Source organism: Lacerta agilis, chromosome 8 (genome assembly GCF_009819535.1).
Source record: "Lacerta agilis isolate rLacAgi1 chromosome 8, rLacAgi1.pri, whole genome shotgun sequence".
Lineage (NCBI taxonomy): Eukaryota > Metazoa > Chordata > Lepidosauria > Squamata > Lacertidae > Lacerta > Lacerta agilis.
The window spans coordinates 4,958,714-4,986,601 of record NC_046319.1 but is presented as its reverse complement, the minus strand read 5'-3'; the positions used below and the strand labels follow the sequence as shown (position 1 = coordinate 4,986,601).

The window sequence follows — 27,888 nt, the reverse complement described above, 5'->3', positions numbered from 1 at the left end:
CCCGTCCGAGGCTCCCGCCGCATCAGACCGGGCTCACCTCGGCGGGCGTCGGGGAAGAGGCTCTCACGCGACCGTCTCGGGAGGGCGGAAAGAGGCTTCCCTGAGGAGAAATCGCTCGCTCGCCTCACGGAGGGCGCCGGCTTCCCCGCCGAGGTGAAACCCGAGCCGCTCGCCTCAGCCGCCTCCAGGGCGGCGTCCGTCCCTTCTAAGGGCGGGTTTTCCGCGCCTATGAAAAGGCGAGGCGGCGCTCGGCTTCGGCAGCGGCGCGGACTGGACAGGCAGGCGGGCAGGTGAGGTGAGGCGAGTCGGGCGGGTGTGTGCCATTTCTGGGGCTGCAGAGGCCGCGAGGGCGTGGCGTGTTCCGTAGAGAGCGGGCCCTCGCCAACCTGGCGGTGCTTGGGCACCGGCCTCCTTCCCCTCGCCCGCGGGCTGGCTGCTGGGCCAGTGGGGAGCGGGCGCTGCCACCCTGGGCGCTCGCCTCAGTCTCCCCCGCATGGCGCGGGCAGAGTGCCTCTGAGGGCGGGCAGAGCGCCGCTTGCCTTCCGCTTTGGGCGCGGCGGACGGGAAGAGGCCCGAAGTCCGGGCACCGTCTTGGCGGGGGAGGGGGCGCCTGAACTTTTCCGCTGCAATGCTGAAATGGGCTGCTGCCTACTAGGCCTCGCAAGTTACTACTACTACTACTACTACTTACTACTACTACTACTACTACTATTATTAAAAACTGCCTATCGCCCTTCATAGAATAAAAATTCAGGATAAAAACCACAAAACTAATATTAAGGACAAGAGAAAAGCATACCAATACCATGGGTATAGCTAGGGGGGCAGGGAGGGGCAGTTGCCACCCCAATCAATGAAATTTAATAAAAAAAATACATAGCAAATTGAGGTTCTGCCCCCGCCACAACTAAAGGCCTGCCCCTGGTAACAAAAATCCTGGCTATGCCCATGCCCCCGCCCCCCCAGCTCATTTTGAAAACTTGAAAAAATAACTCTTTCCCATGCTGCCATATCTGTTTCTGGAAGTGTGGCTATATGATCTGGGGTTCTGAAACAGGGCTTCCCAAATATACGTCTCCAGCTGTTGTTGGACTAAAATTTGCATTGTCCCGGACCACTGGTCTTGCTAGATAGGGATGATGGGACTTGCAGTCCAAAAAAAGCTGGAGAACCAGGTTTGTGAAACCCTGCTCTAAAGCGTACTGTGGGGTGCAAGGCTGCCCCCACCCCAGCCTTATTTGAAGTTGTCATTTAGGGTCAAATTGCATTTCCATGAACATGACAGTTTTGATGGGATAAAAATATTGTAGGTCTTGAAGGTGAAAATATTGGGGGTCTTGAAGGTCACGGAGATAGGATGTGGCGTAGACCAAGGCTTATTTGGGGGTTCAGGGATGTTTTGTTTTCTGACTGAGCTGCAGTTTTGTGCAGGTATGTGACATGCCATTTTTTATGAAATAAGCAAATAGTAACTTGTGGAAAGCTGAGATATAAATCAACCTGAAATAACGGTCAGGGGTCCCTTTACCTTTACCTTTAGACAGTCTGCATGTGCTAGTATCCACTCCCTGTTTTGCCTTTAAGGGGAATTTAAGGGATTTCTTTTTTTTTAAAGCTGTTAGCTCTCAGCCTCCTTCCCCAGTCTCGTGAAACAAAACCTGACTAGGAAGCAGATATGTTTTTACTCTGGTGCATGTGGACATATGATGCCAGTGTGCTGTGCCTCACCTCAGGATCTGCTGACTAGCATCCCTCACCTAAGAGTGGGTGGAGGGCAGTCCTACTCCAAAGGAAAAGAAGCCTCAGAGCCAAGATCCAGCACCACTCTCCTGACATTTGCTCCTGAAGCAGGCTGATCAGAATTGTAATTCAAAATATCTGTAGGGCAGCAGGTTTGGGAAAGCTGGTTTGGACTGGGAATTGCCTCAAACAGTGGTGTGCAGGTAGGAGAGAAGTTTTTATGTCTGGGTTGGGAGTGGGTGCGTGCATGATGGGGAGGTGAGTTTCACTCATATCTTTCTGCTCTGTTCAGTTTAAAAAATCACAGGCACACATGTCTGTGTTTAGTTACCATGAGGCACGCTGGTTTGGTCCTGAGAGCAGAGGTCCCCTCCAGCCACAGGTTGTTTGTTTCTCTTCTTGTTCGTTGTATGAGCAGGCCACACCTGGGTTCTTAAAGCTTGATTCAGTGTTCTTGTTTGAAGGGTAAAGGTGCCTCATTTAACATGCTAGTATTATAATTGCAGGATAATAAAGCTGAATAATGATATTCTAATTGGTGCTGCAAGAAGAACCAGTTAAACAAGTCCATCAGTTTATTTATTAAGAGCCAGGAGCTGAAGTTGGTGTTTTCTAAGCTGCTCTAGCTTGTACTTTGGGAATTGCGTGGACTAAAGTAGCATTTTCGACCTGCTTCTTGTCACCTGTGCAGATTCCATGCTAAAAACTCTGTCACAAGAGAAGCTGATTTCTCTCATTTTTTAGCAGATGTGCACAATTCCCTATGCTGCAACTTTTCTTATTTGCATAATTTATTCTGCTTCTGGGAGTTGTAGAAAGGAGCCATACTGAGTAACCTGCCCCAACCTGAACTACAACTCCCATCAGCTCCTACTAGTGCTGCTGTTGACAGCTATAGAAGTTTTAGTGCAAAGCAGCTGGTGGATACCAGGTTGAGGAAGGTTGATATTAGGCATTGAAACCTTCCTTCTCCCTCCTTACTAATGAAAAACATACCGTATATACCCGAGTATAAGCCGACCTGAATATAAACCGAGGCACCTAATTTTCCTACAAAAACCTGGGAAAGCTTATTGACTCAAGTATAAGCCGGTTCACCTTTGCCGCTGTGGAGGAGGAGGAGGAACGAGCAGCCTGAAAGCAGCCCTTTGGGCTGCTCCTTCCTTTTCCTCCTTTGCCAAGTTTGCATTTATGTGAGCAGTTCAGGAATGGAACAAGCTGCCTGGGGAGAGTAAAGAACCACCGTTCTTGTACGCTTCTTAAGGAGTGGTTGACTGGGGAGAGCGGGTGGCGGCACGAGCGGAGAGAAAGGGCTTCTTTATCGCCGCCCCCACCGCCCACCTCACTCAAGTATAAGCCGAGGGCAGCTTTTTCAGCACAAAAAATGTGCTGAAAAACTAGGCTTATACTCAAGTATATACAGTACATGTATTCCACAGTTTCTGTGGCTTCTGAGATTTCACCAGGTGTGGTGCACAGACACCTCACAACCATAAACTGCCCTTTGAAAAGGAGGGGGCAGATTTAGGCAGATTTGCAGCATTCAGTGCTGCTCTGGCTTCTAAAAGCCTTTGCAGAGGATTGTTTTATCATACATTCAATAGCATGGGTGCTTGTCTGATGGCTGCCAAAGGTCTTTGCTCCAGCTAGTGCTGCTTTGGTCTGGCTGGTGCATTTGAGAACGTATGGGTTGACTTCCGTCAAGCAGTGTCCTACTAGGATAGGAGTTGGGAAAACTTAAGTTCCTAGTTTTTAAAAGGTGATGCTTGCTCCTAGGATTTGGAAACTTTTTTCCACCCCTACCCCAGAATTGGTAGCCAGTTTTCTTTGCATGGGGCTAAATAGATGAAAGAGTCACAATACAAATCAGGTTTTGTTCCACTCTAAGGTTTTGTTATAGTTAGTTTTCCATGGTTGGGTAGATTAGAAAGCATGTCCAGAGCTTGTAGGGAGGCCTTTGCCAAGGGGAGTCTGTTTGAGAAGACTTAAAGAAAGGAATTGAGAACAAAGCTCTGATTAACTTGGGATTGTTCTGCTTGAATTTTGAGCGTCTTTTCTTATTACTTATTCATTTATTGTGCATCTCTCCTCCTTGCATCCTGCACTTGCCCAGGGCAGAAATGCAGGCATTGACAATCAAATAAAACAGCCATATAAAAATAATATCCTCTAAAAGCACTTTACTTGGTATAGCAGATGAAGAATGTGAACAGTTAAAACACTGTAATTCAGGGGTCTGCAACCTTTAAGACACAAAGAGCCACTTGGACCCGTTTCCAAAGGGAAAAAAACAACCTGGGAGCCGCAAAACCATTGCGACATTTAAAACAAATATAACGCTGCATATATTGTTTCTTACCTTAATGCAATAATAATAAATAACGTATAGGAGCCAATGCAAAGTATAATTAGTAAAAACAACAAGAATAAGTTCTTACTTTTTTGCATTGACTCAGGGGCGTACCCAGGATCAAAACTGGGGGGGGGGGGCAAGCCATGGTCCTTCAGGTTGTGACATTTCAGCACGGAAAGGCGAATGAAACCAAAATTTTAGGGAAATTATATATAATTATAGCAGTGCTTTATTACAGTAGTTATTACAATTATTTGCTTGGTTTTTTAAAAATTTTATTCTAGTTACATGTCTTATACCAGGGGTGGCCAACTCCCAAGAAACTGTGATCTACTTTCAGCAGTGATCTACCCCCGTTTTTTGGGGTTCAGCTCAAAGTTGTTTTGGGGGGGTGTGGTGGGTGGGAGAGAGGGCTTCCCCCTCTAAGATAGGTTGGCAAGCGAACTAAGAAAGAAAGAAAAAGGGGGGTGGGAATGGAAAAGTGGGGTGGAAAAATATAAATTGGGGGTGGGGTGGGTGGGAGAGAGGGCTTCCCCCTCTAAGATAGGTTGGCAAGCGAATTAATAAAGAAAGAAAAAGGGGGTGGGAATGGAAAAGTGGGGTGGAAAAATATAAATTGGGGGTGGGATGGGTGGGAGAGAGGGCTTCCCCCTCTAAGATAGGTTGGCAAGCGAATTAATAAAGAAAGAAAAAGGGGGGTGGGAATGGAAAAGTGGGGTGGAAAAATATAAATTGGGGGTGGGATGGGGTGGGGAGAATATCTATTAAAAATATGTAGTAGTTTAAAAAATAAAAATAAAGGGGGGAAATCTTTTTCTTCTTTTTCCTTTTTTTGAAAACAAAAACAAAAGGGGAAGAGAAAAGAAAAAGGGGGGATAGAGGGAGAAAAGGGTAATAATAAAATTCAAATAGAGTGGCTGCAGCAGCTGTGGGGGGTGTTTGTTTATTTTTCGTTTGTTTGTTTGTTTTAAAAATGGGATTTCTCCCCTTGGATTAAAAAAGGAGGGGAGGAAAAAAAAGAGGGGGGGTGGGAGAGCAAGGCAAAAAGCCAAAAAGCAAAAAACAGGTTTTTTTGGGGGGGAATCGCGCCAGGCTCTGCAGCGCGCCGGCCTCGGGGCTCCGGGCCCCCGAGCCGCCCTTGGGGCCATCGTTGAGCATGTACACCGCCTGCAGCGAGCGCTGGCGAAGCACCGGTTGGCGGAGGTTTCAGAAGCAGCCCGGACGTTTTCGCCGCCGCCGCCCGGCCTTCCTGTTGCACAGCGGTGCAGGAAGGCTCCGAGTCCCGGCCGGGCCCCCAGGCGCCCCCCGGATCCCGCTGCCAAAGAGGCGCCGGACGGTGAGGCGGAGCAGCAAAGCCAGGCGGAGGCGGCAGCAGCACCATCTGGCGACCGACGCCGGGAAGGTCCCCCGCCCGCCCGCCTCTCCGGGGAGCGGGGAAGGCGCAACGGAGCCAAGCCCCACAAGGACACCCCAGCCGCCCGCCGGGCCCGACACTCCAAGGAGGGAAGCGGGCAGGCGCGGCGGGTCAGGAGGATGGCGCGGCGGGCGCAGCCCAGGCGGGCCAGGAGCGCAGCGCAGTGCCCCCACCACTCCGCACCACCTCCGCGCCCCAGGCAGCCGCCCCGGAGCCGAAGGAGGAGCACCTGTTGCGCGCTCACAGTGGCGGGCCACGGCGGGGACGGCCCCGCTCCGCTCCGCCAACTGCGCTGCCGCCGTCGCACCAGGCCCTGCCCCCCGCGCCTCCCCCCGGCTGCCCCCTCCCTCCCTCCCTCTCTGCCCCCTGCAAACTGCCCCTCCATCGCGGGCAGGGCTGGCGCGTCTTCCCTCCGGCCGAGGAGTTCTCAGGCGCAGTGCCCCCACCACTCCGCGCCACCTCCGCGCCCCAGGCAGCCGCCCCGGAGCCGAAGGAGGAGCGCCTGTTGCGCGCTCACAGTGGCGGGCCGCGGCGGGGACGGCCCCGCTCCGCTCCGCCAACTGCGCTGCCGCCGTCGCACCAGGCCCTGCCCCCCGCGCCTCCCCCCGGCTGCCCCCTCCCTCCCTCTCTCTCTCCCCCCAGCAAACCGCCCCTCCATCGCTGGCAGGGCTGGCGCGTCTTCCCTCCGGCCGAGGAGTTCTCAGGCGCAGTGCCCCCACCACTCCGCGCCACCTCCGCGCCCCAGGCAGCCACCCCGGAGCCGCGGCAGGGCCGCGAAAGAGCCGCATGCGGCTCCAGAGCCGCAGGTTCCCTACCCCCGCTGTAATTATTTCATAAAATTTGTACTATGCTTGATTGTAAAGTTAAACAGAACTACAGTACTCTCAAAGTGGTTTACAAAAAAATCAATAAGATTTAACGAAGATGTAAGACATTCGAAAAGCTAAAATAACAATAGACTAAAAAAGATTAAAACTCACACCAGCTTTCTAAACATCTGTCTAAACAAAAATGTTTTCAGCAGGCACCAAAAAGGATACAGTGAAGGTGCCTGCCTGATGTAAATAGGTGAAGAGTTTCAAAGTGTAGGTGTTACCACAGTATAAAATCGAGATCTTGCAAATGGGCACTCGTTTATTTTTTCACTTCTTTTTGTTCCTCTGGCTATTTTGTAGAGGCGAGAGAAGAACTGAACACATACCCCCAAATTTGCTCTGAGGGTTCCTACAACTTTCTGCAGCAGATTTGACACAGGGATTCAACCCATAATTTTTTATTATTTTACTTATTTTATTAAATCCCCATCCTTTCTGCCAAAAATGTATTTCGGAGGTAGATGTCTCGTTGGGGTGACCCAGTGAAGCTGACTCATCCAGTCCAGCATCCTGTTCTCACAATGGCCAACAAGATGTCCCAGTGGGAAAACCCATAAGCAGGACCAGAGCTCAAGAGCTCTCTCCCCTCCTGTGGTTTCCAGCAACTGGTGTTCAGGAACATCATTGCCTCCAACTGTGGAGGGAGAGCATAGCCATCAGGGCTAGTAGCCATTGATAGCCCTCTCCTCCATGCACTTGTTAATCCTTTTTTAAAGCCATGGATGTTTGTGGCCATCACTGCTTCTTGTGAGTTCCATCGATTCTACCCTGCATGAATAAGTACTTCGTTTTGTCGGTCCTGAGCCTTCCATCATTCAGTTTGTGGATGTCCACAAGTTCAGGATTCAGAATCATTGGCAAAGACAGCAAGTTCTTCACTCAACATATAATAGATTTATGGAAATCACTGCCACGTGGGAGTGCCAGCTTCTAAGCCAACCTCTGTATCTGTGGCTTTTAATGGCAATTTGATGTGCACTGACATTTGCAGGGGGTGATCTCATTTCCATGGTGTGAAATGGCTTCTTCTGCAGGTCCAGCTGATGTTGAAGGCACTGCTAGGGTGTGAAATGGTTTTAGGAAACCTGGGCAGGCCTTTTCTGGTCAGTTGGTAACCTTTGCCATTATTTCATGTTGTGACGCCACTTAGGGTTGCCTAATTTATTTTTTTTTAATCTGTCAGTGCCAACTAGATTTCCCAAGCGAATCCCAACATCAGTGTCTCCTACAGAACTAAAAGCAGGAAGTAGAGATTTGAATGAATAAACCTTGTTATGCTTGTAGCTGGCAAATGAAAACCGTCCGCTTGAGGAAAGTTGCTGACCTTGTTTTTCCTACTGAAATGTAGCAGAGGGGCAGAGCAGTCAACGCGACTTTGATGTTGTATTTTCCACTGCTGTGCATGGGGCATGCAAAACGGATGAAAATGATTCTAAATGATTATGATATCCCATGCTGCTTATTTGACTATGCCTCATGGCAAATAAACCAAGAGTAAATCATTACATTTACACATCTGTAGAGCCCTTTGGGATACTTTGTTTTCTAGCTTTTTTATTTCCTTAAGGGATAAGCGGGGGGACGGGGCGGTGCAACTAATTACTAAGACTACTAAGAGAAATTAGATGGGGAAAACGTTCTGCCAGCAATGATATAGCATCATAGAACTATAGAGTTTGAAGGGATCCAAGGGTCATCTAGTCCAACCTCCTGCAATACAGGAATCACAGCTGAAGAATCGCTGACAGATGGCCATCCAACCTCAGTGTAAAAATCTCTAATGAAGAAGGGTCCATCACCTTCCATCGGAGTCCGAGCATCTTTTGCCGTCAGACAGTTCTTCCTAATGTTTAGTTGGAATCTCTTTCCTTGTCATTTGAATCCATTGGTTTGGATCCTCCCCTCTGGAGCAGCAGAAAACAAGCTTGCTCCGTCTTCTATGATTCCATGAGGTCAAATTACCTCTCCTACAATGCATTGCAGTTAGTGTTAGCAGGAGGTGGGTGGGTGGAAGCTCCTGCTGAAGCCAGTGAGAGCTTTTTTCTGCCAATGCTGTTTGCAGCTTTGGAAGTGGAGAGATTTTCATAAGGATCATAGCTGGAGAAGGGAGGGATTAAGGCTCCTCTCCTAATTTCTACCTCTTCGGCCTAGTATTACCTAGTGATTTCTAACTACACCATAAAAGTGGTAGGATAGATAGTTCGGGCCCCAGCTACTAATTTATTACCACACCCTTTTCCTGAAGAACTCTTGAGGAGAGCTGGGTTCTGAAGTAGTTTGAAAACCAGGCAGTTTACAAGGCTTAATCACCAGCCTGTGGTTTGTCTCTGGAACTTTCTTTTTTTTTAAGCTGTGAGTTTAGATACAGAAACTGGAATCTGAACGTTTTGTTGCAAGATGTACAGCACAATCCAACCCATGTCTACTCAGAAACAAGCCCTTAGAATCGTGGGTTTGCCACAGTTGCAAAATATGTCATCTGGTTAGTTCCCTCTTAGAATCCACCAGATCTTTCCTGTTCATAAGAAGAGCTCTGCTGTTGGTTAGTCATCATAGTAGTCAACTTATTTGTATACAGCATTACACCCAAATACATCTGTGCTCAAAGAGGGTCACATATGAAACAGTGCAAGTAAAGTTGCATAATAACTATACTTAATTAAATAATAATCTCACTGTAACATAACACTTAAGGGAAGCAACGAGTGGCAACTCATTTAACGTATGTACATCAAAATTTAAGTGAGCTTGAAGTTTGGCAATAGGCTAATTGACATTACCCAAGAACTTGGTACCTAGCAGCTCCTTCTGCCTCAAAATATTTTATCCCTCAACCCCAAAAGTCATAAATTCTGCTCATGGTTTCACTGGGAGCAGCTATATTAAGTAAGAGCTGTTTGACAGTGGAACGAACTCCCTCAGAAGTTGTTGGAGCCTTTTTAAACACTAGAACTCATGGACATCCAAATAAAGCTGGATGTTGGAAGTTTCAGGACAGATAAAAGGACTTCTTCATGTGGCACAGGAGGCAGTGATGACCACCAACCTGGGTGGCTCTAAAAGAGGATTGGACTAATTCTTGGAGGAGAGGACTGTTGATGGTTCTTAGCCATGATGGCTATGCTCTGCCTCCACATTTGGAGGCAGCAATGCTCCTAAATGCCAGGTCCTGGAAACCACAAGAGTGACAAGTACTCTTATGCTTGGATCCTGTTTGCAGGTTTTCCAAAAGAGGTGTCTGCTTGGTCCCTGTGCGAAGAGGATGCTGGACTAGCTGGGCCATTGGCCTGATCCAGAGTCTGTTCTTATGTCTGTGTTACTGGAACCTGGGCTTGTGGTTAAGCTCTCTCCTTCAACATGAGCTCAAACAAACAAACAAACAAACAAACCACAACCCCACATAGCCTGGGTTTGGAGAAGAGAGACTGGAAAACGATGTGCTTGGAAACCGTTTCAGTTCCACATTATTCTGGTTTTGCTTTTACTGGGGAGAAAGACTTAAAACAGTCTGACTCAAAGATTTGTTGAAGAGCTGAGTTTTGAAGCAGGCTTTGCCTAGTTCTTCCAGACTAAAAAACCATGCTCCTTGTTTCCTTGGCAGCTTGACATGACTGAGACAAAAACCTGGGAATTAGGCTAAAAAGCGTCTGCTTAAAAGGTTCATCTTTTACGTATAACAAATTTAAATACTAGATTTGCCTCGTGTTTGTAGAAGATGCAATACCACACGTGTATATTTGCATTTTGTATTTTCCTAGATTTGTGAAGCCTACTCCGACCAAGCCTCTTCAGACAGCATGAGTGGTGCTGTTGCTGTGGATGCTGCTGGCTGGGTGGGGCTGTCACTTCTGGGGAACTCTTGAATCAGTAGAATCTCCACAGTCAGTTTGGTGCTCCACCAGAAATTTGCACCTATTATCCACAATTTGGCTTCTGCCCACTCCCTCAATCTAATGGGAGTAAAGGTAAAGGGACCCCTGACCATCAGGTCCAGTCGTGTCCGACTCTGGGGTTGCGGCGCTCATCTCGCTCTATAGGCTGAGGGAGCCGGCGTTTGTCCGCAGACAGCTTCCGGGTCATGTGGCCAGCATGACTAAGCCGCTTCTGGCGAACCAGGGCAGCGCACTGAAATGCCGTTTACCTTCCCACTAGAGCGGTCCCTATTTATTTACTTGCACTTTGATGTGCTTTCGAACTGCTAGGTGGGCAGGAGCTGGGACCGAGCAACGGGAGCTCACCCCGTGGCAGGGATTCGAACCACCAACCTTCTGATCAGCAAGCCCTAGGCTCTGTGGTTTATAGAGTGGCCCTATATCTGCCACCTGGGTCAATCATTAGAGTGGCCCTATATCTGACATCACATATGGCTGGCCACCGCTGAAGTGATTTGTTCATTCATTTGATCTGGCACAAACCACTTGTTTCTGAAACCCTGCTTACGGTTTTCTCACAGGAATCTTGGTGGCCAGTGTGAGAACAAGATGCTAGCTAGACTAGATGGGTCCCCAGCAGCCAGACTCTTCTTATTTTGTGCTTTCTGCTGTCATGCGTGCTGTTCTGGGACAGGCAATGCTGGTAGAAAAATCCATCAAAGCACTTCAAGTCCAGAGGTTGCTCTGTGGTGCCAGATCTCTGCTTCACATCAAGATGAGTTTTGTCATTGTTTGCTTCTTCAACCAAGTTTGTCTCCCAACACAGCTTACAATTAAAATGCCCGCAAACTTTCAATTATAATAGGGGCATGTGGGGCTGTGTGTGGCCATCTCTTCGGACACAGCCCAGGTTCAAGACCATTGGGGGGCGGGGGCTGATGCTAAAGATGCCAGCACAGTAAAAGAGGATTTCCACTGATTGAAGAATATCTTATTCATAGCGGTTAAGAACATAAGAAGATCCTGCTGGATCTAGTCCAGCATCCTGTTGTCACAGTGGCCAACCAGATGCCTCAATGGGAAGCCCACAAGCAGTACCCAAAGCACAAGAGCAACTCTCCCCTCCTGTGTTTTTCAACAACTGTTACTCAGAAGCAGTTTTGCCTCTGACTATGGAGGCAGAGCATAGCCATTGTGGCTAGTAGCCTTCAATAGCCCTCTCCTTCATGAACTTGTCCTTTAAAGCCATCCAGATTGGTGATCATCACTGCCTCCTGTAGGAGTGAGTTCCATAGAATAACCATACGTTGCATGAAGATGTATCTGATTTGAACCTTCCAACATTCAGCTTCTTTAGACGTCCATGAGTTCAAGTGTTATGAAAGAAAGGGGGGCATGACCCTATCTGCTTTCTGCATGCCATGCATCATTTTATAAATTTCTGTCATGTCACCCCTCTCGCCTTTTCTCTAAACTAGATGGCATTTGAGGAGTTTCAGCTGAGAACAGGCTGTGCAGAACTGCCCCATGCACGCTTGAATATCTTAGGATTTTGTTGTAGTTTAGTTTTGAGACGTATGTGGTGTTGCAACTCCTTGGGGAAAGGATATGTCTAGATGTTTGCCCCCAAAGTAGGCAGGGCTGTTCCTCTCTGGTACTGGGTGGTACCAGGTGGCTTAGCAGCCCCTCTCTCCCATGCCAGGAGAGCACTGCATTTGAAGTCAAATATTATCTAAATCACCTCTTTGTTTTATTGCAGATAATCATTGGCTTGGGAAACTCCAGACCAGGTGGCTGTCATGGTGAGTGATTCCTGTTTCCCCCAGCATGTACCAAGCTGTGCCTGGTACGCTCAAGAGCCCAATAAACAGGGCCATTGTTCTGTGATATTGAGTTGGGGAAATAAAACAGACTGGGAGACTCACTCTTATCAGAGCAAGAATTATATGATAGTGTCATGGGAAGGTTCCAACAGAACTGACAGTTGGCAGCAGAAAGGTCAGGGCTTCTGGGTCCTCATATATCCTCTTCTGCAGCCTTCGCCAACCTAGTGCCCTCCCAGTGTTGTTGGACTACAACTCCCATCAGCCCCAGCCAGTGTGCTGGGAGGGCATCAGGTTGGCAAAGGCTGTTCTACGTATCATAATTTCCCACTTCTGTCCTGTGGGAACTTAACCTGTATGTGCTTTTGTAGGGTGAGGAGTCAGACCCCGCACTCTTTTTGTTAGGTAAACAAGATAAGAGAATATTTATTGCATTTTCATCCCACCTATCCTCCAAGGAGCTCAAGGTGGTATACATACCTGTAGTTCGCTTCTTCCTCATTTTATCCTCACTTCAGCCCTGTGAGGTAGGATAGCTGAGAGATTGTGGGTGGCTCAAAATCACCCATAGAGCTTCATGGCTGAGGAGGTCCTGACTTGGTCCTAAGCCAACACTCTAACCACTTCACCACACTGGCTCTCTTATACCAAGTTAAGATTATTGGTTCATAGAGTCCAGTATGCCTTACTTTGAGTTGTGGTAGTTTCCTTAAGCTTTCAGGCAGGGATCTTTCCCACCACCTGAGATCCTCCTTTAACTGGAGATTGAATTTAGGGTCTTCCACCTACCACGTGTGTGCTCTAGCATTGAGCTGCAGCTTTCCGAATCTCTACTGGAATTTGGTGTTGCCCACTGGCGACAGGTAAGCAACAGACATAACAGCCACCATTCTGAAGAAATATAGCACACCTCACAATCTGTGTGCTTTTGCTACTATGGCTTTCAATGAGCTATTTGGAGCCCAGGTGAGTTGTTTGGAGCCACAGCCACTGGTGGTATATCCCTGTTTGTGATGGCATTTAACAGCTGATATTCTTTTGCTTTAGTCAGGAAACCGGGGAACTATCAAAGGAGCTTCCAATTTCAGGGCAGAAGAGGATGCCCAGAAACTTCGTAAGGCCATGAAGGGACTAGGTGAGTCCCTGCCCCCTCTGCCTCTCTCTCTCTCTCTCTCTCTCTCTCTCTCTCTCTCTCTCTCTCATGGGGTGGGGAAATTCAAGACCAGGCACTAAAAACCAGTGGCCCTCCAGACCTCTCTGTCTGGCTCTTGGGGCTCTCCACAGGCCACAACTCTCGCCAGCCTTGCTCTGTACCCTTCCTGATGCTTTTGCCTGCCTGGAGTGTGTCCTTGGCTTGTGACAATTACCTCTTGCTTGCGTGGATGGAGGTAGGTATATATTTATATAAGTCTTTCACTTTTACATTGTGGCTGGAATGTACTAGCTGTACAAAAATTAAGAGTTGCTTTGCCCACTTTTGCCTCCACAAGGGAATGCAGCCCTTGAGCTGGAAAGTGTTCTGTGCCTCTCATGTAACACTCATTATTTTTCTTCTGCCTCAGGTCAGTGGTTCTGCAGGCTTTGGGCTAATAGCCATGGGATTTAAACAGTTTTAACAGAGCAAGCCATTAGTTCTGTATCAAGGGCTGTTGAAACGGCCTTGGTTATCTTGCATCTACGTATACATAAAAAGAAATCATCCATAGAGAACGGTCCGTCTAGCATGGTCACTGTCTACTCTGATTGCCATTGGCTCTCCAGGGTGTTGGGCAGAGGTCTTCCTTTCTTTGATGCTCAGTCCTTTAACAAGAGGCGTGATGGATTAGACCTGGATCCTTCTGCATGCAAAGCAGACACTCTAGCACAGAGCATTCACATCTCCCACTCAGTTCTACAGATTAGAGTTGTGGTGGAAAGGCAAGAATTGCCTGCCAAGCTGTGTCCCCTCCACCAATCTGCTCAGCAGAATTTTGGACCCCATTGTGCCATAAGCAGAGTCTAGAAGCCGTCAAGGTGCATCACACCAAAGATATAGGTGGACTTGCAGGCGACTTCCAGGAAGGTAGCCAAGCCACACCCTTAGAGAAGAGTCTTATTTATCATTGAGGCTCTCAAAACTGAAAGTGTCCTTTTTTAAACAATAAACGGAACCACCTGGATTCAAGGAGGACTAGAGAGTAGCTTATTCATAGCTCCACAAAAGATTTCGTAGAAATCTGTATCCTAATGGATATAGGACATGGCAGGTGCGACTTGATATAGAAGAAAAGAAGAGAGGAAATTTAATTGCCAAATGCCATAATAACCTGGCAACAATGTATCTTCCCTATTTAATGACTAGTGTTTTCCCATTGGAAGAGAGCAGAGCTGGGGTTCCCTCTTGATGGTCTTGCACAATACCACCCCACTAATCTATATTGACCCATGCTCAGTCCCCTTCATTCACATCCACCTTCTTAGGCTGCATATGCATCAATGTGTAAACTAGTGGGTGTGCATGTGTGTCAGTGAGCATATTTACACTTTGTACCATTTGATGAGTTTTCTTGCTTGAATTTCAAATAAGTCGGTTGCTTTTCTTGCCTCAGGTACAGATGAAGACGCCATTATTGAGGTTTTGGTTAACAGGAATTTGGCCCAACGGCAGGAGATTAAGATAGCCTACAAATCCACCATTGGGCGGGTAGGTGCATTGACTAGGAACTGTGTAGTTCCTTGATTCTCTATTCTCCCTGCTCCCCACCTCTAGTTTTTGAGATTTTAGAAGTTTTATAGTTTAAAATCTGTCATGGCAAGTATTTTGTTTGTACTGATCAGCCTACGATACTTCACCTGCCCAAATGACATATCCGTGTCCTCCCTTGAGTCTGTTTCCTCCTCACCTGCAGTTTCCCCAGCTTTTAAATAGCCACTCACTTAGTCACTTGTGATGAGTAGGAATACATTTCAGGCAACCAGATAAAGCATGGTTTCTTTCTCTTCCCCAGTCCACTGCATGCTTCTTATTTTATTTAATCATCTTAAATGCCAATATTACAAAAAACGTCATTAAAATCAAAGACACAATAAACCACTCCAGTACTGAAGAGAAACAGGTTCTGCAGTTGAAAGCATACACAGAAGAGCAGCCTGCTAACGAGTCTTCAGGCTGGCAGTCCAAAAATGTGAAGGAATGGAAAGGCCATTTTTGTTCTTTAGCTGACTACAGATCAAGTGAGGGGGTGGTCAAACAGACCTCCCCCTGGTAGGGAGTTCCACAGTCTGAGTGTGAACACTTAAAAGGCCTTCTCCTCTGCTCGGGGTGAAGGGAAAATGACAGGCTCATACGGCCACATAGGCCTAGTGCAGTTGTAAGTTAGCAGGCAGGCTAGTTAAAAAAAATTCTAGTTTGGGGAAATTTATTTGCAAGGCTGGGCTGAATGTTGGACAGCAGAGCAGGGGTTAAGTGTCTCATCAGCCGTGCATGTGCTCTGGGGCCTTTGGCAAGTCACACAAGCGCAGTTTTGTTTGCCCATTTGGAAAATGGGACTATTAAAAACCTCAAGGGCAGGTTAACTTCAGAGGCCTGTAAAGCACTTATCAGATTATGAGTATGGTGAACTGTGTTTAATAAAAGTAAGTAGCAAAGGTAGCAGTGAGTGCTCGTATTTCTGAGGGCTTTGGGGGTAATAAAAGGAATATTCCAGTGGTGCTTACAAATGATTAATATGCATATATCGGTAACCATCCATAAAAATGAATTTACAGGTCCCCTCAGTTGACAGTGATGTTAATAATTGGCAGATGTTCTCAGCCTGTAGTACAAATGTTTGTCTTAAGTAAACCTCTGTGAATCCAGACTATAAAATTATTTGGAGTAACTTTTCCCCCCTCATTTGGCTAATGACCTCAAAGCAGTATGAAACAAGCTATTCTTGTTTTTTTTGTTTAAAGAAAGAAAAGGTTGGATTCTTTCTCCCCCCTCCCGGGGGGGGTCACCTTATTGCATTCCTGTTAAGCCAAGTGGAGGACCTCCACTCTCACTGACTTTTCTTACCTCTGATGTGCTTAAAAGCACATTTTCACAGTTGCTTCTATGTGAGATATTCATCCAAAACATGTCTTTCCCCAACAGGATTTGATTGACGACTTGAAGTCTGAGTTGAGTGGGAATTTTGAAAGGGTTATCATTGGACTGATGACACCCATCACTCTGTATGATGTGCAGGAGCTGAAAAGAGCTGTCAAGGTTTGCAAAGGCTTATAACAGAAGCCCAAGTATGAGTGGACTCTGCCCAATAAGCATAATTCCTACAATATTGTCATGTAAAATCATAGAATGGTGGCCTTGGAAAAGAGACCCAACTGGTCAAATAGTCCAATCCTGTGCAGTGCAGGTATCACAGCCAGGAAGGAGAGATGGGAAGGGAAACAGATCTTCCAGAAGGTTCAGATAAAACTATGTTGCAGCCAAATAAAAGTTGCCCTGGAGCAACCCGAATGGGTCTGCCTTGGGTATGATGAATTCTGACTACAGTGCCCCACCACACTGGTGTTTGATAGTGGGCGCATTCTGCAATGTGCTCTTATATTGCCCTGGTGGTGGATTTATTCATCTTTCGTCTGTGCTGGGATGCTTCCCCCTGCATCTGGACTATGGCACAACAGAAACAGGAGAATAAAAAACCAGAATGTTTGTGGTATAAAAAGTAATCTGATTTCAGCAGGTTGTTGCAGGATATGCACTGACTGGAAGTGAAGTGAAGTGACCACCCCAAAACATTTGCAGGCACACACCATCATTAATGTGCAATAAAAAGGGCAAAACCCTCTGAGCAGAATGAAAACCACTGTAGAATGAGCACTGCTGCAGTCTCATCCGTTTTGAGGCCAGTGGGCACTTTCCCACCCCCCATCTTGGTGTTTCTCTAAGTTGTTGTTTTTCCAAAGAAAGGACTCCTCAGGGAAGTTCAGAATTTAAATCCTGCCTGCATTGGGATGAGAACTCTCCCTTTCTCCCTAGTGGTCATTCTGTTCATCTTCTCTGTCTGGTTTGTTTGTTTGTTTGTTTGTCTCTCTCTCTCTCTCAGGGGGCAGGGACAGATGAGGGCTGCCTCATAGAAATATTGGCTTCTCGTACCAACCCGGAAATCAGACGGATTAATGAAACCTACAAACATCGTGAGTATAAAGAGATGTTCCTGAGTTTCTTCCTGTGGTGTTTGCTTGTGTGGAAGAACGTGGTGTTAGGTCGTGCCCAGATCTGTCTAATCTTCCTTCCTGAATTGGCTGCCTGAGGTAGTTACCTTGTCATGGTGGGAATGAATGTGACTCTAATTTCTCAGTACTCTCTGGAGTGCTTCAGTAACCCTACTCCACTATAGCCATTGTGTCTTGGCTTTCTTGACAGAGTATGGGGTTAGCCTTGAGGATGACATTGTCTCGGACACCTCCTCCATCCTCCGGAGAGTGCTGGTGTCTCTTTCCACTGTAAGTAATCAGATTGGCCAAGGCTGCCTTATGGCAACCTTTCACAACCACCCATTTCTTTCTTTGTAAATATTTCTTTCAACTGACACCCCACAGCACCAGGCTGGTATTCCACTGTTTCTCTCCCTGCATCCTGTTGATGGGTTTGCTGCTTTGATAGTTGTCTGGACCAGTGGACCCCAAACATTTTTCCACACAGACCTCTTGAAAATTGCTGATAGTTTTGGCAGACCCTTGATGAACCCCCCACCCTGCTTGTTGTAGCAATTGTATTCGCTGTGGCAGATGCTATATGATTTTTAATTGTGTTTTTGTTGCTTTTTTGTTTCTTACAGTGTATTTCATTGTATTAGACTTTGAATACAACAGAATCCAAATGCCAATACAGCAAAATACAATGTAAGAAATAAAAGAAGCAATAGAAACACAATGATATGTAAGTGTGAATATCTAAGGCAGACATGCTATGAACCACTTGCATAATGCTTATCCATTCGTTCGGAACCCCCTGGTATGGACTGTTTACATCCAAGGGCAATTTTGTGGCCTTGGAATCTCCCCTCATTTAAGCTGTGACTTCTCAGAGGTAAAATTTGAACTTTTGGGGGGACACACTTTTTGGGGATGAGTTCCATAAACTCATCTCCAGTGCCCCCTATCCTACCCTATAAAAAGCATTATTCAGAATAGTGGTTTACATGACCAAAGGATGATAATAACAAAATGAAATTCCAAACAGTAACAATTAATTGCACACTTATTCAAAATCCAATTAAAACTGTTTAGTTTAATTCAGCGAAATTGATGAACTTGATCCAATGATACCAGTTTTTCAAAGTCTGATAGTCATTGACACCTACAGTGCCCCACTAGGAAATTCCCACCGCCTGCATTAGACTGAATTTAACCTATGCCTCTTGTTTCCAGGGCAACAGAGATGAGAGCAGCCATGTTGATGAGGGCCTGGCCGTGCAAGATGCCCAGGTCTGTAGCTCTTTGCACTCAGAGAACAAATCTCACTGCAGAAAAATACCACATTGGGGCAGCAGTTTATATCACAGTTGCCTCATTCAGGGGAGCCAGTTCTTCTAACCCAGGGCTATTTCTCTCTGCTGTGGTTTTAAACAATGTGTGAGATAAGTTCCACCTTTTTACCTACTTGGAACTTGTCCTGGCTATTGGATGCCGCAGCCAAGCTCTTGTTTAGACCTCCCTTCTCCCCCCACAGGCTCTGCTTCCCTCCTGGGTTTCCTTGTCCTTTTGCACTGACCTTTTAAAAATTGATGCCTTTTTATCTGCACTTCTCATTTTCAGTGTCTGTACGAAGCTGGGGAGAAAAGGTGGGGCACTGATGAGGCCCAGTTCATGACTATCCTGTGCTCAAGAAGCAGAAACCACCTGTTGAGGGGTAAGAGGCTGAACATTTTGGATGGTTGTTGTACAGAGACTCCCCTTGGGCATCTGGGATGCTTTTGGAATATATGCAAAGGGGAGGGAGCCCTTTCTCCAGCTTCGTACATATGCCAAGAGGTAGGAATTTAAAGTGTCTCTTTACCAAACTGAAGTGTAGGAAATTTCATCATCATCAACCTGAGTTTATTTGTATGCTGCTTTTCCATGGTAAACCCAAGCTCAAAGAGGTTCAGAACAACATTTGTTGTTGTTATTCAGTCGTTCAGTCGTGTCGGACCCTTTGTGACCCCATGAACCAGAGCACGCCAGGCACGCCTATCTTCCACTGCTTCCCACGGTTTGGCCAAACTCATGTTAGTAGCTTCGAGAACACTGTCCAACCATCTCATCCTCTGTCGTCCCCTTCTCCTTGTGCCCTCCATCTTTCCCAACATCAGGGTCTTTTCTAGGGTTTTCTTCTCTTCTCATGAGGTGGCCAAAGTACTGGAGCCTCAGCTTTAGGATCTGTCCTTCCAGTGAGCACTCGGGACTGATTTCCTTCAGAATGGATAGGTTTGATCTTGTAGTCCATGAGACTCTCAAGAGTCTCCTCCAGCACCATAATTCAAAAGCATCAATTCTTCGGCGGTCAGCCTTCTTAATAGTCCGGCTCTCACTTCCATACATCACTACTGGGAAAACCATAGCTTTAACTATGCGGATCTTTATCGGCAGGGTGATGTCTCTGCTTTTTAAGATGCTGTCTAGGTTTGTCATTGCTTTCCTCCCAAGAAGCAGGCATCTTTTAATTTCATGACTGATGTCAATCAGAACCACATACAGACTAAAATATAATAGCATTTCAAGGTAATGCATCAACAATGACAAAACATAACATAATATCAATCGGGCAGACAAACATCTCATGAACTCTGTAACAATGGCTAACAATAAAATACAGAACATTCACATAGCAGCAGCAACAGGACATCTTATCAGCAGAGGCCATTTCTTAGCAATGGCAAAAGGGAAGCTAAAAAGCAAGCATATGATTTTCCACATGACAGTTGGAAGCATTGTGGTCCAAGCAAAGGCAATAACATGACTCTTATGGGTGGAGCCAGCCCTGGCGTGACTTCTAAGGATGTGCAACCAGCCCTGACAGATACTCTTACTACAGTTTCCTTTTGGGACTCTTTCCAACTTAATTTCTTTCTCCTGTGGAGGAGCTTACATGAGATGCTCTGCCAGATTGCAAAATTCACAGAGCATTTATATGCTGCCATGGTGTCTTTCTCTCATGCCCATGGAAACTTGCATTGACATGAACCCCACAGATTTCCTGGGAAGGAGATCCTGTATCTTCCTGTTTTTTGCTCCACCAGTTCTTACAGTAAGAGTTGGCTTCAAGACAAGTCTGCTGCATTTGCTTGGCTACCACCTGTTGGTGCTTGTCTTTCATTCACTCTGTGGGTTTTTAATCCTCTTCCTCCTAGATAAATAAAAATTTGTGGGCCAGCAAGCTGTATACAGAGCACTGTAGCTTGGAAGATGTGCAAACACAAGCAGTTTCCTGAACCTTTGAGGGCCTTTTGCATTTTTGCCTTTTAGTTCAATCCAAAAGTGGATTGCCTTGGCCAAACCTTAATTAATTGATAGGGCTGTGAAGTAAGGACACAGCTTGAGACTACACTAATGTAGAATGAAAAAGGAAAAATATAGACGGTGGTCTTTCCTTTTAACACCTACAATATGTAGAAAACCTAAAAAAACAAAAACCACCCTTAAGTCCTCACACACACTGTTTTAGAAACCCCCATGTCTGTTCAATCCAACTTGCCACCATTGTGCAGAAATCTGCAAAATATTTCTTTTTTCCTTTTTCTTTAATTCTTTCAACATATACAACAACACACAGATAAATAAAGTAATATATCACCAGAAGCTGGTGTTTAGGCAATACATGCAGAATTAAAGTTCTTATCCCAGGCTACTTTTTGTATAAAAGGTAAAGGTAAAGGGACCCCTGACCATCAGGTCCAGTCGTGTCCGACTCTGGGGTTGCGGCGCTCATCTCGCTCTATAGGCCAAGGGAGCCAGCGTTTGTCCGCAGACAGCTTCCGGGTCATGTGGCCAGCATGACAAAGCCACTTCTGGCGAACCAGAGCAGCGCACGGAAACGCCGCTTACCTTCCCGCAGGAGCGGTCCCTATTTATCTACTTGCACTATGATGTGCTTTCGAACTGCTAGGTGGGCAGGAGCTGGGACCGAGTAACGGGAGCTCACCCCGTGGCAGGGATTCGAACCGCCAACCTTCTGATCAGCAAGCCCTAGACTCTGTGGTTTAACCCACAGCGCCACCTGGGTCCCTTTTACTTTTTGTATAGAAGGCAATAAATAGTTTGTTAACCAAAACGTTTTATAATGTGAGGGGAGTCGTCTGTTTTTGTTTTTAGCTATGTACATAATGAAACTGTGCTATTCGTTTACAAAAGAGACTTTGTTTCAAGCTTTGTGCCAATTTTATTATTTTATTTTTCTACAAGTGCTATTTGCCTCTCTGTTCTACCAATTTGTCAGAGAAACACCCTCTAAGTTCCTCCAGAATCTTGTTATTATGCACCTGGGTGCTAAGATAAGAGAATTTTCTAAAAGTTAAAACTGTATAAGTTAATACTGTCTCCCATAAATGGATTGAGAAGAGCCAGTTCTAGGCATTTTGAGACATTTTATCCAGTAAGTGGTTTTATTTGAACAGATACTTCATCCCAGAACTGAGCCACTGAGTGACATGCCATTTTAGCACAAATTAAATGCTACCTCTTATGCTACCAATTTAAAAGGAAATTTTCTCCATATTGAAATCCACACCTTTTTACTGATGCTAATCTGCCAATTGGCTTCCCATATCTTCTTTGAACCATCTGTTGTACCCATGTTTATTTGGATCGACACGTTATACAGTCTAGACAATAGAGTCTATTCTATCTCTTTAGCAGAGTTCAACTATAATCCAAAGGCAGAATTGAGGTAGTTTGGTGTATCAAATTTCCAATTTGATACCACAGCAACCAAGGCATTCTATATTCCTTGAGTTGAAATTTCTACAAATTCCTTGGGAGTGGCTGAGGTTGTGTAAATACTGTCAGAGTTTGTTTAAACCTGCACTGTGGATGAGTAAAGGGAAAATATTTCTAATGAACTGACATTTTCTTCCTTTAAAATAATCATAAATCAAATATCAGAAACCTGGGAACTTCCCCAATTTTCTATCTCATCTAAGCAGTGAAACAGAAGGCAAATTAAAGTGTTGTAGCCAGTGCTCGTCCTACTCAGAGTAGAGCCATTGAAATTAGACATGGCTAACTTCTGTCAATTAATTTCAGTGAGTCCACTCTTAGTAGAAATTAGTTGAATAAAATCCTAAATATGCGGGCTTCTAGATTTGGCACCTTTTTACTTTTAATTTGCTAGTAAAACCCTCCTTCTGCTTTCCAGTGTTTGATGACTACAGGAAGATTGCTAACAAAGACATTACAGAGAGTATTAAATCTGAAATGTCAGGAGATCTTGAGGACGCCTTGTTAGCAATAGGTGAGTAATCTACTGAGCTGCTAAAATGAAACGGGGGATGGGATGATCTTGTGGGGCAACTTGAAAGAGTCGTGGAGGTGCCCTGCAATGATGGTCTTGGTTTCTGCACCCTTCTTTCAAGAAGTCCAATAAACTCTACATGAAGATTATCCAGCAGCCCTGTGAGATAGGCTTGACTGAGATAGGTTGACTCAGGTCACCCAGTGAATTTCATGGTTTATGCCCAGGATAGCTAATGCACTGCCTCCTTCCATGTGAGCCTTCGAAGCTCCTTAATATCTGCAGGGGAGACTTTTCCCCGCATTCTGGTAACAGTTTGTACAAACATGAAAGACCACTTCGTTGGTAACATCCAGACTGGAACTCCCTGCTTTGGGAGGTTCATTTGCCCCCCGCACCAACCTTCCATTGTCTGCTGAAGGTGTTTTTAATTCTATTCTTTTGGCCTGCTGGGCTGAGGTGTATTAGTGGACTGATCTGTGTAAAGATGGTTTTTGTCTCCAAACTGATACTGCAGCATTTCTTTGTCTTACTTATTTTATCAATATATGTTAGAATTTAATATTTGTAAGGAGTCATTGCAATAGAATGATTTATATCTCACCCCCTTTAACACTTGGGGAGAACTAACGCTTGAGGGGAAATGGGTTCGGCCATTTTATAATAATATATGTATTTTAATGGATGTGTTTTCTATATTTTAATTCTGTTAAGAGTTTAATTACTTTTTAGCAATTAGCTTTTATATGTTTTTAGCTTTTTTGTATTTTATCTGCGTTGTTTTAATTTGCGTAAGCCGGCTTGAATCCTGGTCTGGGGAAAAGGCAGGATATAAATAAATATAATAATAGTAAATAATAAATATTAAATAATGGTGACAACCCAAACTCCTTGGACAAGCCAAATTCCTGTTTTCTTGGAACAAGGCAGCAGAATGAGAAGTTTTAATCAACGGTTCTGTTTCAAAATAAAACTATTGTTTTTGTTTTAAACTGTAGTTCAATGTGATGTTTGAACTTGGCCAATAATAATATCATGACTGAGCAGGGATTTGAATCTATGACTTCCCAGGCCAGGTCTGACCCTCCAGCTCACAGAATCATAAAGGTAAAGGTACCCCTGACCATTGGGTCCAGTCGCAGACGACTCTGGAGTTGCGCGCTCCTCTTGCTCTATAGGCCAAGGGAGCCAACGTTTGTCTGCAGACAGCTTCCAGCTCATGTGGCCAGCATGACTAAGCCGCTTCTGGCGAACCAGAGCAGCACATGGAAACACCGTTTTACCATCCCACCAGAGCGGTACCTGTTTATCTACTTGCACTTTGACGTGCTTTCGAACTGCTAGGTTGGCAGGAGCTGGGACCAAACAACAGGAGCTCACCCCGCCGTGGGGATTCGAACCGCCGACCTTCTGATTGGCAAGCCCTAGGCTCTGTGGTTTAGACCGCATCACCACCCGCGTCCCTACTCATAGAATCATAGAAGTGTAGAATTGGAAAGGACCCCAATGGTCATCTAGTCCAGCCCCCTGCTATGCAGGAATCTCAAACCAGATCATACATAAAATATGGCCATCCAACCTCTGCTTAAAAAGTTGGATTCCATCTCCAATCAGCACTGGTTGGGGATGCTGGGAGTTGCAGTCCAGCAACCTCTGGAGGGCAACAGGTTTCACCTACCCTTATTCTAGAGTCCTTCATGCTTTCTCACCGGATAATGGCTGCTGATGAAGGGACTCCCATGTTGGGCAGCTTCTTCTTGGCCAAGTACACTTGACTCCACACTTTCTTTCTTCAAAAATGCAGGCCCTCTGTTTGCTTGAAAAGCTATACTGTCTGGTTCCAGCTCTCTTTTCTTGCTTTGCTAACCTTGCTCCCTTTGTTTTTCTCCTTGCAGTAAACTGTATGAGAAATAGGAATGCCTACTTTGCTGAAAGGCTGTACAAATCCATGAAGGTAAATGGTGTGGGGGAGAGAGAAAGGTTTGAATGTGCCTTGTTTGTTTGTTTGTTTTAATGCAAAAACAGAGTGACCAGTTGCTTGTTTTCTCTCCTTCCCCTAAATCAAGGGTTTAGGGACAAATGACGACACCCTCATTCGAGTGATGGTCTCCCGCTGTGAGATAGACATGATAGATATCAAGGCGGAGTTCAAGCGGATGTATGGAAAATCCCTCTACTCCTTCATTAAGGTGAGCTTGCATTTTTTGTTCATTTGTTTCCCCACCCAATTCCAGCGCCTTTAAATTCCCATGTAGGCTTCAGGCCTAAGTGGCTAAAGAAGCTTTGCCTTGTGGTCTCCACCGCAGCCTTGAGCTGCTCTCACTCATTGCTGTGAGGCTTGGGCAGGAGAATTCCCTGCAGGAACAATGTCCCCAAAGAGGTTCACACTCATGTGAGCAGCCTGAAGCAGTGTTTAATGGCCATAGCAAAGCCAGATACAAACCACCACCACCCACAACGTTGCTCTCCAGATATGTTGAACTACATCTAGTGTGGCAGCGCCTGTACTCTGGAACTCCCAGCCTCATGAAATCAGGCAGGCACCCTGACTGCACTCTTTTCGGTGCCTGCTGAAATGGTTTTTGTTTAGACAAGTAGAATGTGGGTGTATGTTTTAATCTGCTTTTAGTTTATTGCCGATTTTAAAACATTCAAAAGATAAAGTGTTGCTTTTACTGATAACTTTGTTTTAGCCTCCTTGTAAACTGCTTTGAGGTTTGCTTTTTTACGGTCAAGTAGTGTATCATTTTTATGAAATAAATAAGGTAAATCTCCCATCAGTCTCTGTCAGCATGACCTTATGGCACTGGGGCTGATGAGAGCTTTGGTCCAAAACCTCTGGTGAGCACCCGGTTGGGGGAGACTGCTTTAAACCATTAATCAAAAGCATGACTTGACAGTGGCTTCAAATTTCTCTTTCAGGGCGACACCTCAGGAGACTACAGGAAAGTCCTGCTCCTCCTTTGTGGTGGGGAAGACTAACAGCCCAAATGGCCTCTTGCCTTTTCCTACACCCAGGCAGCATGTCTTGTCCACGCTGCCTGCAGTCTCAATCTCTTGCAGTAATCCTTTTATGCCAGCTTTGCATCATGCTAACCTAGATTTTGTGTACTATAATAGGTTTGGAAATAATTTCTCCTTGGAATCATTGGCAGATAATATACGTGTGGGGAGCTCTGAATCTTTTCTGTGCCCTGGCTTCTAAAATTGGACCTGCAAACCTGTGTGTGATTTAAACAAAAACAAACAAACAAAAAACCTAGCAACTCTCAAATTTCCTGCAGGTCCTCTTGACTAGGTTTCTTTTGTCTATACTCCTCACTCTTGAAGGGATTGCACAGAAGGGACTGCTGAACACCTAAGTCAGCCTTTCTCACCTAGTGACCTCCAGCTGTTGCCAAACCACAACCCCCTCTATCCTTGGACATTTGACTACAGACTGGTTGGAGTTGGTGGGAGTTATAGCCCCAAAACATCTGGAGAGTAGCAGGCTAGGGAAGGCTAGCTTTAGTATTCTGTAGATTTATAAATGAAACATAGGCCTTCCTTGCAGTCTGAAGTGAAAAAGAGGAAACTGCCTTATATTGAGTTAGACCACTGGTCCATCTAGCTCAGCACTGTCTACACTGACTGGCAGCAACTCCCAAAGATTGCAGAGAAGAGTCTCTCCTGGAGATTCCAGGATCTGGGACCTTCTGTATGCAAAGCAGGTGCTCTGTGGCCCTTCCCCAAAGTACACCCCACACACAACTACACCCTCTTATACAGAAGACTACGTAAGCATTGTTACTTAACTTCCCATGTCCAGCAAAATCAGGAATAAATATTGCATAATGAAAGGGCAGTGCTGGATTTCAACCCTTGGCCTCACTGTAACTGCTAGCAGAATGCCCTGTACATTGTATTTCTTACCCTAATTCCCCAGAGGCCAGCCATACATTTTGTTTCATTAATTTCTTAACATTGTTAGGGTCTGGTGTTTTGAAGAGGAGCCCCTGAGCCAGGTGACTTGTACTCCTGTTGTCTTCATTTCCCCAGAATTCTTTTGGGGCCTCAACAAATAAGACCCCGAGGCATTCTGGGCAAATGGCAATGGCAACAGCTGCACTGCCTGCCTGGTGCTTGCCTTATTGGTTCAGGGCTCCCTGTAATGACCCAGCCATGGCCTTGCCACTGGGGCTGCCATACCACCTTTACACAGTACCCTTCGTACGCATGGCAAGGGAGACTTGCTTCTCGGTCAACGTATATGGGAACGGCTGCTTGCATGTATCATTTAAAAAATTGCTCTTTTTAGTAAATCTGGATATTGCCAAGTCCAGCCTCTTGTTTAGTTCCCAAAGTGGGCTGGGCCTCATTCCCATTTATGTGTAGTTGATTTCAGGGTTTTTGCACTTTTTAAGAAAATCAAGTGCTTCTGGAGGAAAAATGAGGGGGGCAGTTTCAGCTAGACTGAGGTTGTAGCGAGGTCACCTCCCTACAATGCTGCTGCCTTCCTCACAAGTTCTTGCCCTTTAGCAATTGTGCATATTTTTTTGGGGGGGGGGAATGTAAAGCAAAGAATTTCACACATGCTCTGAACAGAAAATCTGTGTCCAGAACAAAACATGTAAACAGCAAATGAATGCAATTTGGTTCCTACTCAGAATGCTAGAGCACTTATTTAAAACAAAACAATCCTCCCCTGCCGTCTTCTGTAGTGCCTTTAGAATCACAAGTTGTAAATTGCTGTGTCTGTATATATTCTGCTGCCAAAAATGTAACACCTTTTTGTGCCTTTCCTGTGAAATGCAAAAAGTTAAGAAACAGTCTGATACTCAGCACCAGGAGCAAAAGTGATAAAGGTTGACTCTTCTGAATGTGACATAGATATGAGTGCAGGAAGTTCTGTCTTTGATTGGAGCAGAAGCATGAAGAGAAATTGTCTCCTTCATTCTTTCGTCCACTAGAGAGCAATTCTGATCTAGGAAACAATTTATGTACAGCAGCTGGTCCTAGTGTCACTGCTCAGAAAGCCCTCTCATCTGTGATTTGGAAAAAAACAAAAACCTGTCAGGTTGTGATTTACTTTTTTCATGTTTGTCTGAATTCTATTTTGCTTCTAAAAGAGTGGGAATTGAACCTGAGGTTTGAGTAAGTTTTCAGTCTTCTAAAACTAGTTCTCCTTTAGAAGACAACCCAGACTTTTGGTTAAATGAGAAACAACTGTAAAGCCATTGCAAAAATGTGGCAGTGCAACAGGAGGTTGAAATGGCATCATGTTGCTTGCTTTCCACTCTAATAAACCAAAGCTGTGTGTGCTGTAAACTTTGCTTTAAAAAAAAGGGTAGAAGCCTCCTGATAAGATGGACAAGA

At 45.6% G+C, this 27,888-nt stretch overlaps 1 protein-coding gene across 1 annotated transcript; it reads left to right on the top strand.

The window, feature by feature from the left end:
- The first annotated feature begins 143 nt into the window (after positions 1–143).
- Positions 144–27,659, top strand: ANXA4 (annexin A4). Its single transcript, XM_033159141.1, has 13 exons — positions 144–290; positions 12,014–12,056; positions 13,125–13,212; positions 14,666–14,760; positions 16,192–16,305; positions 17,147–17,237; positions 17,467–17,546; positions 18,474–18,530; positions 18,861–18,954; positions 22,438–22,533; positions 24,429–24,487; positions 24,600–24,722; positions 25,456–27,659. The coding sequence occupies exons 2-13, from the start codon at positions 12,054–12,056 to the stop codon at positions 25,513–25,515; spliced, it is 960 nt and encodes a 319-aa protein (XP_033015032.1). The 5' UTR covers positions 144–290; positions 12,014–12,053; the 3' UTR covers positions 25,516–27,659.
- Positions 27,660–27,888: the final 229 nt, after the last annotated feature.

Bases quoted from the DNA above. Each gene is read 5' to 3' on its own strand.
- ANXA4 (XM_033159141.1), top strand. The intron at 13,213-14,665 runs GTGAGTCCCTGC...TTCTTGCCTCAG, and splicing joins TAAGGCCATGAAGGGACTAG to GTACAGATGAAGACGCCATT. The intron at 24,723-25,455 runs GTGAGCTTGCAT...TTTCTCTTTCAG, and splicing joins CCCTCTACTCCTTCATTAAG to GGCGACACCTCAGGAGACTA.